At 33.5% G+C, this 13,954-nt stretch overlaps 1 protein-coding gene across 2 annotated transcripts in view; it reads right to left on the bottom strand.

Annotated features, from left to right (window-relative positions):
* Positions 1–414: 414 nt before the first annotated feature.
* Positions 415–13,954, bottom strand: part of LOC119580246 (GRIP1-associated protein 1-like) — a 15,260-nt gene continuing 1,720 nt past the window's right edge. For both annotated transcript variants that reach the window (XM_037928272.1, XM_037928273.1), the window contains exons 2-17: positions 12,449–12,515; positions 12,049–12,245; positions 11,485–11,595; positions 10,568–10,728; positions 9,933–10,036; positions 9,671–9,821; positions 7,601–7,702; positions 5,840–6,042; positions 5,401–5,558; positions 5,106–5,252; positions 4,705–4,929; positions 4,375–4,452; positions 4,102–4,264; positions 3,879–3,988; positions 3,541–3,730; positions 415–1,432 (exon numbers count right to left, since the gene is read on the bottom strand). In XM_037928272.1, coding sequence (XP_037784200.1) covers positions 1,161–1,432; positions 3,541–3,730; positions 3,879–3,988; positions 4,102–4,264; positions 4,375–4,452; positions 4,705–4,929; positions 5,106–5,252; positions 5,401–5,558; positions 5,840–6,042; positions 7,601–7,702; positions 9,671–9,821; positions 9,933–10,036; positions 10,568–10,728; positions 11,485–11,595; positions 12,049–12,245; positions 12,449–12,515 — 2,439 coding nt within the window. In that variant the 3' untranslated portion in view covers positions 415–1,160. The remainder of the gene's footprint in view (positions 1,433–3,540; positions 3,731–3,878; positions 3,989–4,101; positions 4,265–4,374; positions 4,453–4,704; positions 4,930–5,105; positions 5,253–5,400; positions 5,559–5,839; positions 6,043–7,600; positions 7,703–9,670; positions 9,822–9,932; positions 10,037–10,567; positions 10,729–11,484; positions 11,596–12,048; positions 12,246–12,448; positions 12,516–13,954) is intronic.

Genomic DNA, 13,954 nt, shown 5'->3' with positions numbered 1-13,954 from the left:
AGATGTTATGTACATGTTTATCCTAAATTATACTTATACAGATTTTAAAAGTCAGAAAAAAAATCACAATGTGTTGGATAAAAGCCTAAAATTTCATCCTCTAGAATTGATACCTCATATATATATATATATAATATTATCTATATATATACATATATATAATATATATATATATATATATATATAATTATATATATATATATATATATATATATATATATATATATATATATATATATATATATATATATATATATATATATATATTCATATATATATATATATGTATATTCATATATATATATATATATATATGTATATATATATACATATATATATATATATATATATATACATATATATATATACACACACACACACACATATATATACATACATATACACATATGTGTGTGTGTGTGCACATGCTACTTTGCAAGCATGTGCATGTGTACATACCTGTACTTACAATTACATTCTCCCATTCTAAACTTTTCATCAGAAAACACGAACAAGCAAAATTGAAGCCGATAACTACCAGCAACATTTCCTTTGAACCTCTTTCCCAGAAACAACTACGATCTAATTTGGGTGTCTAATCAACTATCTTTCCCTATAATCAAAATAACAACTTGGAAGCTTTGCAAATGAATAATTGGTTAATAACATCAGGCCATTGCTGGGTTACCTTAAATGTACGTTTATAAAACAGACATATTTATCATCTTTTAAGAAAATTTTCATTCTATTAAAGAGGTTCATAAAACAAACTGCTTGAAATCTATGCTTTTCTAAGTACTGTAATCATGATTACAAATGTATCAGTAATATAATTCACAAATTAGTAATCTAATTATCTGATTAATTCTCAGCTACTACTGATATGTTCTAAAACCACTACTAAAAGAAATCAAGATGGAAGATTTGATAAAAGCATCTAACCTTATCTATTTCATAAAACTTTATAAACTCCACACACGGAAAGAAAGAAGGAAAAAAGAAAATTCAACCTTTGGTTAAAACACATCAAGGAAGCCTATTGGATTCCATTATCAAAACAACCCCCAACCATTTCAAACAATCCAGCTGGCAACCACAGAATTAATGAAAATCACAGGAAGGGATGTCATACCCTAGGCAGCTACCATCCTGCCTTGCTCTTAGGCATCAGCTGGAGGAGACGTTTCCCTTTGTGTCTTTTGTGCCGCCAGGATGGACAGCTGATGGACCTGTTCTGAGAGATTGTCCACGTCTTGATGAAGCTGCATGTTCTTGGACAGTGTTTCTTCGAGGAGGCCCTGGAGCCGGCGGTTAATCTCCTTGGTGGATTCCTCACTACTATGGCCTCGGACCACCTCCAGCATGCGTCTCACACTCAATTTCTCACCCAAATTGGCAGCTTGTGGAGAAGAAGGAGTGGATGGTGTGCTGTCTGTAAAATAGATGATAATGCTGTAGGAATTGTCTTCTAGTAGCAGCCAAGAAATAAGAGTAGCTTTGGTGAGAAACAAGTCTCCCAATGAACCCCCAAAGGATAATATTGGGCAATTGTTGTATTTTGTCTTAATTTTATTTTCTATTTTTTTTATTTATCTTTTTTTTGGGTCATAAAAGCACATGACATGTCATTCTCGTACTCTGACCTATGCAGAACAGACTTTTGAATCTCAAAATTTTTAGTCCTTTAAAGGTTTAATAGTGATGGCAATAGTTAATAACTATGGGAATCATTCTGTATCCTTTCTTTTACTTCAAGTAAAATCCTTTGTGCAATAGCCTCTTTGGGGATTTACAAGAAAGGAAGATAAAAAAATGAACACAACATCCTACACTAAACCCAAATTGACACACAATCAATAGTTAATACTGTATTATGACTTGTGTCATATATTATTGGAGTTTGTCCTGTTACACCTCTGTTACTGCTAGTTTATATCACAGAGAACTATCTCAGTAACAATTATAGTCAAGACTCCATTCTCCCCATATAACATATTTGAGCCATTGCCATATTTAATCCATTGTTGACAGGCATGGCATGTATGTACATGCCATGCCCACTGTGAGTTTACTTTATTAATTGCTTTGACATATAGATGGTTACACCTGTACTAAGTCACGAATGAGCCAATTACAAGTACTGCCTGTTTTGCCCGTTTACCCTTTTCCTTGATTTACGAAAATATTTCACATTATCTTATTTTTCTGTTACTGTTTATAACATAGGTAAGGTCACAAGGTTTATCAATTGACTCCTTTGTGTCTAAGCACTAGCAGAGCCATCTATGTGCAGAGACATTTTACACAAAAAAAAAAAGAGAGAGAGAGAGAGAGAGAGAGAGAGAGAGAGAGAGAGAGAGAGAGAGAGAGAGAGAGAGAGAGAGAGAGAGAGAGAGAGAGAGAGAGAGAGAGAGAGAGAGAGAGAGAGAGAGAGAGAGAGAGAGAGAGAGAGAGAGAGAGAAGAAGAAGAAGAGGAAAGAAAAGAACACAGCATTTTTCCCATTTTTTATGCATTTTCCCCGGCGGCAAGTGGTTGAAGGATGCACTAGTATATTAGAACCAGTTCAGTTCAGCATTGTATATTTTGGGGTAAAAGGTATCCACACCTTTATATGTTTTGGGAGGAAAAATATACATCTTATATGCTAACAAATATGGTAAACCACAAAGCGAGCTGAAACTGTCATATGAAAGTTTTTCATGTCATAAGGTCCATCTTTCAAGAAGTAATTGCCAACTTACCCATTACATCCACAAAAAATTACAGATTTTCTGTGTTTTTTAAACCAAATCCTGTCTGCCATGTTGCTCATACATACCATGTCCACTCTGGTTTTAATTTATTAATTTTGTTGACATATAGATGGCTCTACAAGGGTTTAGACACCAGAAAGCATTATTTGTTTTTATCTTATTGCTATTAGTATCAATAGTAACAAAATAATTCCAAAGTCAAAAACAATAATCATAATAGTAATATTAGTGACTAATAGTGATTAATAGGTTTAGAATATACAAAACTGTTTCCCAAAAATTTAAAGACTGGTGAGGTCAGACAGGCCTACTCATTGATTTCTCAGCGACCAAGTGGTTGTGGAATAATTAATATGTATACAAAATTCCTAAAACAAAACTATAGAGGACAGTGTGATTACCCGGTGCCAATGGATTAACAGAAAATCGAATAACATTACTGTGTGTCTGAGGTCAATACATCACTGTTACCAATAAAAATGATAGCAAACATTAAGTATCTAGAAGTTATTGATCACAATTAATAAACTGATCTGTTAAACATGCCACTGATAATTGGGGGGGGGATAGAAATAAGTGAAATAGATATGATTTTCAAACTATCTGGATTAACAGATGTATATCAAAGTTAATGCTATAACAATGCTATAACAACTGAAAAAAACCTGAACCACAAAAAATCTAGGGTGGATGGAGTTATATAAGGTTGCCAAGGTGGAATTTTCTCCTACTTTTTGTTTTTTGTGGTTCTTGGATGCACTGTACAAATTCACAAAGACAACTTACCAACTTTCTGGTCCATACAATAGTGTTGGATGATGGCAGATTTTTTCAGCAAATCATCAGCCATTGCTGAACAGGATGACTCTAAGTGAGTGATGCGTTCCTCCAGCTGCCACTTCTGCTGTTGGAGATCTGTGAGTCGATTTACAAGGGAGGCTGTTTCCTCTGTTACTACACCAGGAGGGGGGGAGCCCTGAGGGATATGAACAAAAGATTAACCTTGACTTTTAGCATCTTTCAAGCACTCCTATTACGATAAGTTTCTTACACTTTAATGAGATGCCTGCCTTATCACAATACCTAATTTTGATTAAATAAATAAAGATTCATATGAGGCAAACCTGTGGTGAGGCAATAATGCTGTTTTCCCTTGTAGAAGAATCCCGGGGTTCCCCTGACACCATAGACCACGAGGAAACACTGCTCACATCATCGCCTACTTCTGACATTGCTATAAAGTTAACAGTCATTATGCGAGGAAGTTAGGAGCTTTCTACCAATCTTTTCTTGTAACAATTATATATTCAATTAAATAATGATATACATTTACAAATGAATACTTACTTGTAATTGCAGTTAACTGAGCTGGATCTGTCAAGAGCTGGCTCAGCTTCTCCTGAAGGCGATCTGCACGTTTCCGCTCAACTGCCAGCTGTTTCTTGAGGTCCTTCAGCAGTGTCATTCCCTTGCGCTCATGAATCCTTTGCTCTTCTTCTCCATCAGAAACCTGATGATTTTTGGGAGGGAAATAAATATCATAATCTAAATGCTACTATCTATTTACTGAAAGATTGCAACTGCACAGCAGGAGAAAAATGGTGATATTCATGGCACTACCTTTCGTTTCAAGGCATCTATAGCTTCTTCACTCTCTTGTCGCTGTATATTGCTGATTTCAAGTTGTGTTTGTAGGTCCTTGCAAATGAGAGAGAAAGTAGTATATTAAAAGATTTTAAAGTAATTCACATTTACATGACACAGAAATAAATAAGTGAATAAAAATTCATACATACATCTATCAACACATAAATTTTAATTTAACTTTACGTGATTATCATCTATTACCTATACCATGTTTTCTATCAATTTTTCATAATTTAACACACAAGGTGTTTCAAAAAATAGGGTTGTCTCTGTTCATTGCTTAAAAAGAAAATTTCAGCTTACTTTCCTCTCTTCATCCCAGCTGTTCCTCATGTCCTGCATTTCCTGTAGCTTCTCAGCTGTAACCCTATTGATCTCCTCTTGTGTCAGTTTATGGGCTGCTTCAAGGTCTCCCAGCAGCCTTGTGTTTTCTTCCTGCAGCTGAGATTTCTGACCCTCTAAAGACCTTACATTTTCTTTGAGATCCATTACTTCATTTAGCTTTTCATTCACATCATGCAGTTGGGCCTAGAGGAAGGGAAATAAAAGTTAGCTCCTGTGCTTGATTTACCTTCTCTAGTTGCTATTTATAAATATAAATATTGTTCTTATATGTCAGAAGAAAAAAAGAAAAAAATCAATAGCAAGGTTACAAAAAATTTCTATCAAAACTGACATTCCCTGCAAAGACCATGCTTTCATACCTTAAGTTGTTGATTTTCCATGGACACAGCTGCAATCTCTTCCCCATGACGAACTGACAGTTGCTCAACTTCCTGTTTGTGCCGTTGAGCTTCTTCCTCTAAGTGTGCCTTCATTTCCTCAATGAGATTCTTTCGACTCTCTGCCAACTGAGATGAGTAAATTTAAGTGACTATAAGCTACAGATACTAATCTACTTGTAATTCCTTCTATGTAATTATTTCTGTTTAAATGAAATCTCTAATCCAATTACAACATCTATAACAATGGCTTTTGATAAGTCTGAAATATACGCACCTTTGTTTGCTCGTCAATCTGTGCCCGCTGGGATTCCCCCTCTTTGGAGAGCTCAGTGACCTTTTGTTGGAGATCATCTCTTTCCTTCACCAAAGCCTCCTTCTCCTCCAGCAAGTTACTTATTTCCTCAGTCAAAGCATCCACTTTCTCTTGAATGCCTAAAAAGTAGAACACAGTTACAGAATTAGTAGAGAAATACGTATAAAAACTAGAATCAGCATTTGTATAAATAATACCACATGCATACCTGCAATAATTTTCTATTACTGTTTTACATAAAAAAAGAACCATAGAGAGAATTATACAAGCATAACATCCAATGCCTATCAAACTATACAAATAGAAATAAAGTAAAAGGAAGATTCCTGACACATCATTCACTCTGTCAGCAGCTCCAGTAAAGTCATCCACCAAGTTACCAAGAAAGTTGAAGACTTACCTTCCAGCTTGCTCTCCTTCTCCTGAATCAGTACCTCATTTTCTTCTATTCTCTTCTCTGTTGCTTCTAGTTTCTCCTTGAGCTGATCAACTGCCTGAAGTAAACTGTCACACTGTGTGGTCTTTTCAGTGAGGCTTGAATCTGATTGCACTAAATTCTCCTTTGTCTCTTTCAGTTCACTCTGTACTGTCCCCAGTTCTTCCCTATAAAGGTGGTCATAATTAGCACATAAATCTAAGATAAGGAAATAATTTAACAACAAAGAAAGTGGAAAAGATAACAAGACATTTCTATGAAATTGCTAACTTGAGTAATTTAGTATGGTAACTCTCAAAACATTAACTGAAGAATATGTATACATTTAAATGATCTGCTAATTCTGGAAAACCACAAATGATAGTAGTTTCACAGAAACTAAAAAAAATATTTAACAAAAATAATGACTATGCATACCTATTAATATATCCCATTCTTACAAATATCTTATTATTAACAAAAGTTGTAAAGATATGCATGTACTTATTCCTTTAAACTTCCATTCTGTTGGGAATAATTCTCCCAATTCTGTTTTATGGTTGTATATAAATGCATTCTATTTGCTTATATCTATTTCACTCTTTATTGGTATTCTTCTTTACAATGAAGTATAAAATATAAACAAATTATTAGAAGGAACAATCTTAAATATACAAATGTACCACAGATAGTAAATGGTTCATTATCAATGCAGTGAAAATCAGTTGCTTTATATGAGAAAGACCACATATGTTATCAATCTATCTCTTATTCAAGCCTAATGACTTACTATATATATTATCATGTGTCTTGAATATAAACAAAGCATTCTGGCTACTAATATTTCGAACATCTAAAACATCTTAAACATATGTCAGTTTTAAAACTTACATGTTACTAGTAATCAACTGCATATCTATTTTTCTAATTCTCAAGGGAAAAAATTAACTATATCATTTTCTACTTCCCAGGGAACGTAATACTGCAACATATTAAAACAAAATAGTTTTGTTAAAACACACAACAAGCTATGTGGTAAAGTACTGGGACAACTTTCCCTAATTAATACATACCTACTGCCAGCGGTGTTACATCGGGCCTGTACAAGCAGCAGATGGTATAAGCCCATACTGGTAACAAGTACTGACTACAGACACTGTATTTAGCCATTAGATCACATGTAGTACTTTGTGGAAATGATGCAAAGTATATGAAAACTATTACAATTATGCTTTCCCTATCTTATTAGTAATAATATGTGAGTGCTGCTTCACATCCTTTTATGTGATATTACTTTGTTCACCATTTGGGTTGCACTCTTCTTGTGATAAATCTACTTACTGATTTTTGTGCAGTGTCTCACATTTCCAGAGTTCTATGTGCTTATGAAGACTTACCTGTTACCAACGACTCAAGTCTTATAAATAGTAGAAGAAACTATACTTTTACAGTTAATATAAAATCAAATCCAGCAATACTTAGTCCAAGAATCATGGTAATCATTGGAACTTCTCCATAAAAAAATTCAAGAATAATGCACTACTTAAATACTATTCAATTTCAAATTCACAACAACACATGATCCTGCCTTTTCATAAATCCCCATACCTTGAATTCCTGGCAAAAGAATCAATCCAGACTTAAAGAGAAATAAAAAATTCATGAAGCACAAATACATGCACTTTGCTTAGACTGACAAAGCTGAAGCAGAGTGAGGATCAGTCTGCCCACACTCATAGCCCTTACCTTAGCTGTGCCTCTACCTCTTTCTGCTTCTCTGCTTCGTGGTGCTTCTTTTGCTCCATTTCTCTGCTCTTCCTCTCAGCCTCGGCCAGTGCTTCTGCTAACCTATTGAAGCAGGTTCACTAATAATACTACTTCAGTGTCAAACTTTGAGACCTTACTTCTGTTGAATAATTTGTTTGCAAACTAAAAGGAAGGGGTCTGTCCCAAAAAGCTTTGGAAACTACCATGCATGATGCAAAACATCATTTTTTATATATACCAAAGAAAATAGTTTAGTTAAGCAAGGCTAAGAATTTTATTTGATCTCATTTCAAGCCCAGGCTAAACCAAACCTGCATCCATATATGACCAAACTCCCAACATACAGACATACTACAATATACAATAGTAATTCCAATTGCAATTCTAAAGAAATTCAAATAATGAATACCCTTCAACCATTTTAAACTAGTGTAAACCCTCCATTCAGTGCATTCATTATTGTACAAATACAGGTTATATTTACAACTTGTTAATTTTGGGTAGTACTCTTGGGTTATGTCATAACACTGTTGTGCTGGCAAGACCATTGCAATATATTCTTTGTTCTTCTTGTTTATCTTTTTTTTTTTTTTTTTTTTTTTCTTTTTATCTTTAAGACTTTCCATCAAAGAAACTTCTTTTCTTTTATAATAATAATAATAAAAAAAAAATAAATAAAGCTTGTTCACACCTCCCATCCTAAATCAATTTTGCTAATTATATTGGACTCCTGCTGACACACAGATCAAAACGATCATCTCAGAGTGATCATAAATTGTGAGATTGTGGACCTTCTAGATGAAAGATAAAGAATGCTTAGTAATTAACCTCAAGCCGCCAGGGATGGAAAGGATGTACATGGCATGCCCACTGTGAGTTTAATTCATTAATTTTTTCACACATACATGACTTCACAAGTACTAAGTCACCAACGAGTCAATTATGAGTACTTCCTGTCTTGTCTGTTTACCCTTTTCCTTGATTTTCGAAAATATTTTCTGGTATCTAATATTACTGTTAGTAATGTCAATAGCACTATAATAATTATACAGTCTATAATAAAATTAACAACACTGATATTGATAGTATTAGTGAAAGAAGCATTTTTTCCTGCAAACTCAAGGAAAGGTGAAATCAGGTGAGTCACAAGGTCTACTAATTGACTCCTTTGTGGCTAAGCACTTGCAGAGCCATCTATGTGCAGAGACATTTCACAAAACAATACTACAGTGAATACAATAATTTCCCAAGCCCTTTGGGTTAACCTTCACATCTGTCACCAACAATCTGTAGGTTAACCCTTCCAAGACAGGCTAGATGTGACTGTGTAACCCCCAGTGTGTCAACGCTAATAGCTAATTTTCATTATATATTTATTCTTTAATCTGTTTTAACACTTGAGATGCCAAGTTGGTAAGGAATGAAGTGGTAATGAATGGCTTAATAAAGAAAGCTAGCTAGCTTACGTGTAAAGTGCATATTACAATTTGATGAAAATTCCAAGATTTATAGAAATATTTTTTTTATGGTCAAATGATCACTATATCACTCATGTTCTATCAAGAGCATCAGTTGAACGATGTCCATGTTAAACAAAGAGTGTTAAAAATACCTAAAAATTGCAAGACTCACATTAACTGATGGAACAATAAGAATCAGCAAACTTTTGATAGCATGACTTCAACATTCACAGAGCTACATTCAAACAAATGACATGTTAGTAATCACATATTTTTGCAAGATTCCTGAGAACAATAAACACAAACAAAAGAAAGTGCCAGCAACATAATCTGATGTCAACGGCCCAACATGCCTCCAACCACAGCACATAAAAGTTGTATGACAGTGTACATTTCCAAAATAAAATTGGCAGAGACTGGATTAAATATTTCCCATTACTACATGATTTATTTAAACTGCCTTAATAATGAGTAATCCAAAAAAAAACAAACAAAAAAACAGATAAAGAAAAAAAAAAATATATATATATATATATGTATATTTATATAAAATTACAAAACAAAAAAACATATAAAGAGAATTACTTGCCTCTCATTTGCTTCCTTTAACTTGCTCTCCAATTTCTCTTTTTCTATGATCAGTGATGATGCTCTCTCATTTTCCTCTCTCAGCTGTGTATTTGCTGTTACTACTTCATGCTGCAACTGGCTTGTCTTCTCCTGATAGTACTGAAGTGTTTCTAGAAATAAAATTACATTCAGAATATGGGCAATTACTTTATACAGAAACTCATCTTTATATGTAAACAAAATCATATCTTGAATTACAAACAATTAATGTCACATCTTACCACCAGGTCTCTCTGGGTCTGTTTCAAGACCGTCATCATCCTGCAGGGAAAGTTTCTTAAAGCTTACTCCTCCTCCTTGACTTAAACTAATTTCTCCTTCATCACTGAGGAAGAGAGGACAGCTGAGTCACTGCTTCTTTTTATGCTGTTACTTGATTAAGCAGTTTGGTGTAAAATCAAATACACCCCTAAAATATCATATTAATATTATTTTATATTTACTGTAAGTATGAAAATAGAGGGTATCATATGATGTTATAATTTTCTGATTTTCTTCTTTAACAACATGGATGAATATGTTTTTTCTAACTCCTAAAATGTGCATGATAAATATATCCTTATTTCAATGGATCAAATATGGAAAATGTGCTCCTGGCATTAAAATTTATTCCAATCTATGGCAAAATGAGGGCTAATCTAAATACATATACCTTTCTTCTAAATATTAAATTCAGACAATTATACAAGAAAAGACACAATGTATATTACAACTTGAAGATAAGATATATATTACACGGAGTAGCACCTGCTTATTTTTTTCCTCAAAATGATGAAAGGCCTAATCATGCTAATATACAGCACAAGGATAAGTCTACTCTCCATATGACAATCTTCAGAAGTTAAATATTACTTACACAGGAATGGAATGTGTTTTTAATACATTTGTTAACTGTGTAATTTGTAAATTTAAGGCAGCGATCTTGTCCTTCATTGCACTTCCATCAGCCTCCGCTTTCGTTTCGGATTCATATAGCTTCTTCTCAATTGCGGTAAGTTCTCCCCGAAGACGTATCACCTGCCATAGAGAGAGATCATTACCAGTAAAGAAAACAAAAAAGTTTGCTAAAAAAGGCTATAAACTTTTAAACATATATAGATATGAAGCAAGAACATATTCCCATATTTAGAGTATTACTTTGTGTGTGTGTGTGTGTGTGTGTGTGTGTGTGTGTGTGTGTGTGTGTGTGTGTGTGTGTGTGTGTGTGTGTGTGTGTGTGTGTGTGTGTGAGAGTGAGAGTGAGAGTGAGGGTGAGGGTGAGGGTGAGGGTGAGGGTGAGGGTGAGGGTGAGGGTGAGGGTGAGAGTGAGAGTGAGTGTGTGAATGTGAGTGTAAGTGTGAGTGAGAGTGAGAGTGTGAGTGTGAATGTGAATGTGAATGTGAATGTGAATGTGAATGTGAGTGAGAGTGAGATTGTGAGTGTGTGTGTGCGCGTGTGTGCATGTGTGTGTGTATGTGTGTGTGAGTGCATGAACATGTCACCATCCTCCTCCTCCTCATAACAGCACATAAAAGTAAGAAACTATCAGCATTTAATAAGAATGATAATAACAAAAGGTAAAGATAATATTAATGATAACCACAAAAATCAGTATAAAAAAAAAGAAAAGAAACAAAAAAAAATGTCATCACAAGTTTAACAAATCTGACAAAATCTAACAAAACGTGAAATGAATAAATCTAGCTAACTACAACACTAACTACCCATGAAATTTCAAAGAAATATATACACTATCTCCTTTTACACTTCTAGCTAAAACAGTCTATTTCTCACCTCTTTGGAGTCATCAGTACAACCATGGTCACCATCTGCACCATCCTCTGCACTGCGGTTGCCACAGAGCAGTTCGACTTGTCTTTCATATCGTTCGTTTTCACCAACCAACTGAAAGAGAAATTTATATGACTACGAAGAGAAAAAAATTACAGAACTTAAATAAAGCAAATTGAGACATATGGTAGGCCTTTTTTCACAGTGCATATATAATGACAGAGGATAAACAGTGAATCAAAACTTAAAGAGGTTAACTAAGCTCATCAAGAAAAGAAAATTCGGCCATATTGAAGTCATCAATTTGAACTTTGATGTACCTGTATTCTGCTACATTTTACCAGACTGCTAACACATTAAATATACCATTTTCACTTTTTATTTATGTATGATTGAGGGTCTAATTCTTTTATAATCTAGATTTTATCTGTATATATATCATCATTACTAATCTTAATCAGAGGATATTAGATACGATCCCATTTTATATCTAACATAAATTAGATAAATTGACCTATAAAAACAGACAGAAAGAACAAGAACACAAATTGACTTTTGTATGCCTACTCTTGAAAGTTCCTGTAAGAGAGTGTTGTTTTGCAGTCGAAAATCTTCCTCTTGGTCTCTTAGTTTATTTCGAAGATAGCTGTTGTCACGCATTAACAGTTCCACCTCTGAAGCTTTCTTTGAAGTTTTGACAAGGGTCTGATAGCGATCATTTTCTTCACTAAGGTTCTTTAGTCTGGTCCTTGTCTCAGCCAATTCTACCAAGAGGAGAAAAAAAAATATATATATATTTATTGTATGAGAAAATCTCAACTTCAAATTTATGATTTTCCATCTAAAAAAAGAAAATTAAAACAAAATAAAACAGAGTAAAACAATAAAAAAAAATTACAAACCTGATATATAGACAAAATATTTTCAATATTCTAGAGCTAAGTTTTCTTGTTCACTTTTATTTTACCTTTCATGTGTTTGCGAAGACTATCCTCCAGGGTGTAGTTCTTCTCCCGCAGCTCAAGGAGCTGGTTCTGAAATAGTTCAACATTAATTTTCATAATGTATTTGAGACTAACTATTCAGTAGCAAACATAAATGAACTATAGCTAAGTAGCCCATAAACTGCATAAAAATCTAATTTTCAAAACCTTAGCAAATACTCAAAAAGTACAAATGTGTGCTCTGAAAATTACTAATACTATTAAGGCTTAGTGATATTGGTTAATGGTGTCACATTATTCCTAGGACCAGAGAAATAAATTGTTGCTATTCATAAGATGTATACAGGTATGTCATAACTAATTCAAAATTAATAAAAATTCATAAATATTCAAAATATGGTACACATATTTATATAACTTTGCAATATACTTCTTTTAGCCTACACTCGCACAAAAGGTAACTACTCAATGTTTCAAAGTTTCAGATCACAAATATGATGCCTTATTTTCACAAAAAGTGCATAAATATAAAATAACTACAGGTGTCAAAGTTGCAGGAGCAATTGTGACCCACTGTCCATTAAACACATATCAACCAAGTACTACATCATTTGTGTCCTCCTTCCAAAAAAATATCATCCTACTGATATCCCATGTTTATTGGATGGGAGGGAGAAGGTGCTAAAACATAAACATAATGTGTAATGAAAGCCATGGCTGTCATGCATTAAATTCAGATTCCACAAAATAATAATAATCAAATAGTATTAATAAATCTCTTGTTTATTGAAGTATATAACAGAAGAAATGATAAATAAATGCATATTCATGTTATAACATCAACAAGGTAAACAGTACAGTTCATGAAGTTAGTTCTGATACTTTTCCTCTATGACACATATTTTACAAATTACACCAGCAAAGGAGGAATTTGGATATGTATACTGGAGTTCTTGTTGAAAACTGCCAAACTTTCTTGTCTGGTCGCTTATATTAGTTCTAATATACTTCATAAACTAGAAAAAAAAGTTTATTATCAATCAACAGAAATGTCATAAAAAATATGGTCTAGAATTCACCTGCTTACCAGTTTCAAATACTTTTTACTCTGCATATACTACATGTATGTGTGTAATTGCAAATATAACAAATATACCACAGATAATATATATCTTATCAAATAAATGCATTTAGGTCAACATTTTCCTCAACATTCTGATTATCACTATAACCTACTGGAACAACCACAAAAAATATAAATCGTTGTTTCAATATAAAGATTTGCGCAAATACACTAGCATAGGGTAAATAGAATAGAAATAAAGTACTCTTCCAAAATATAATCGAGCAAATAAAAACAATACTATGGATTGCGTCACAAAAACACCTGAAACAAATTGATCCAGAAGCCACTATAACACCATAAAAAAACAACAACAAACCTTCCAACCCACACATTTACCGAACAACAAACCCTCCGTCCCTTCATAAACCCTACTTTCCATTCCCAAATCCCTAAAACCAGGCAA

Source organism: Penaeus monodon, chromosome 13, assembly GCF_015228065.2.
Source record: "Penaeus monodon isolate SGIC_2016 chromosome 13, NSTDA_Pmon_1, whole genome shotgun sequence".
In the NCBI taxonomy this organism is placed as follows: Eukaryota; Metazoa; Arthropoda; class Malacostraca; order Decapoda; family Penaeidae; genus Penaeus; species Penaeus monodon.
The sequence above is the reverse complement of the archived record's forward strand: the minus strand, read 5'-3'. Positions and strand labels throughout refer to the sequence as shown.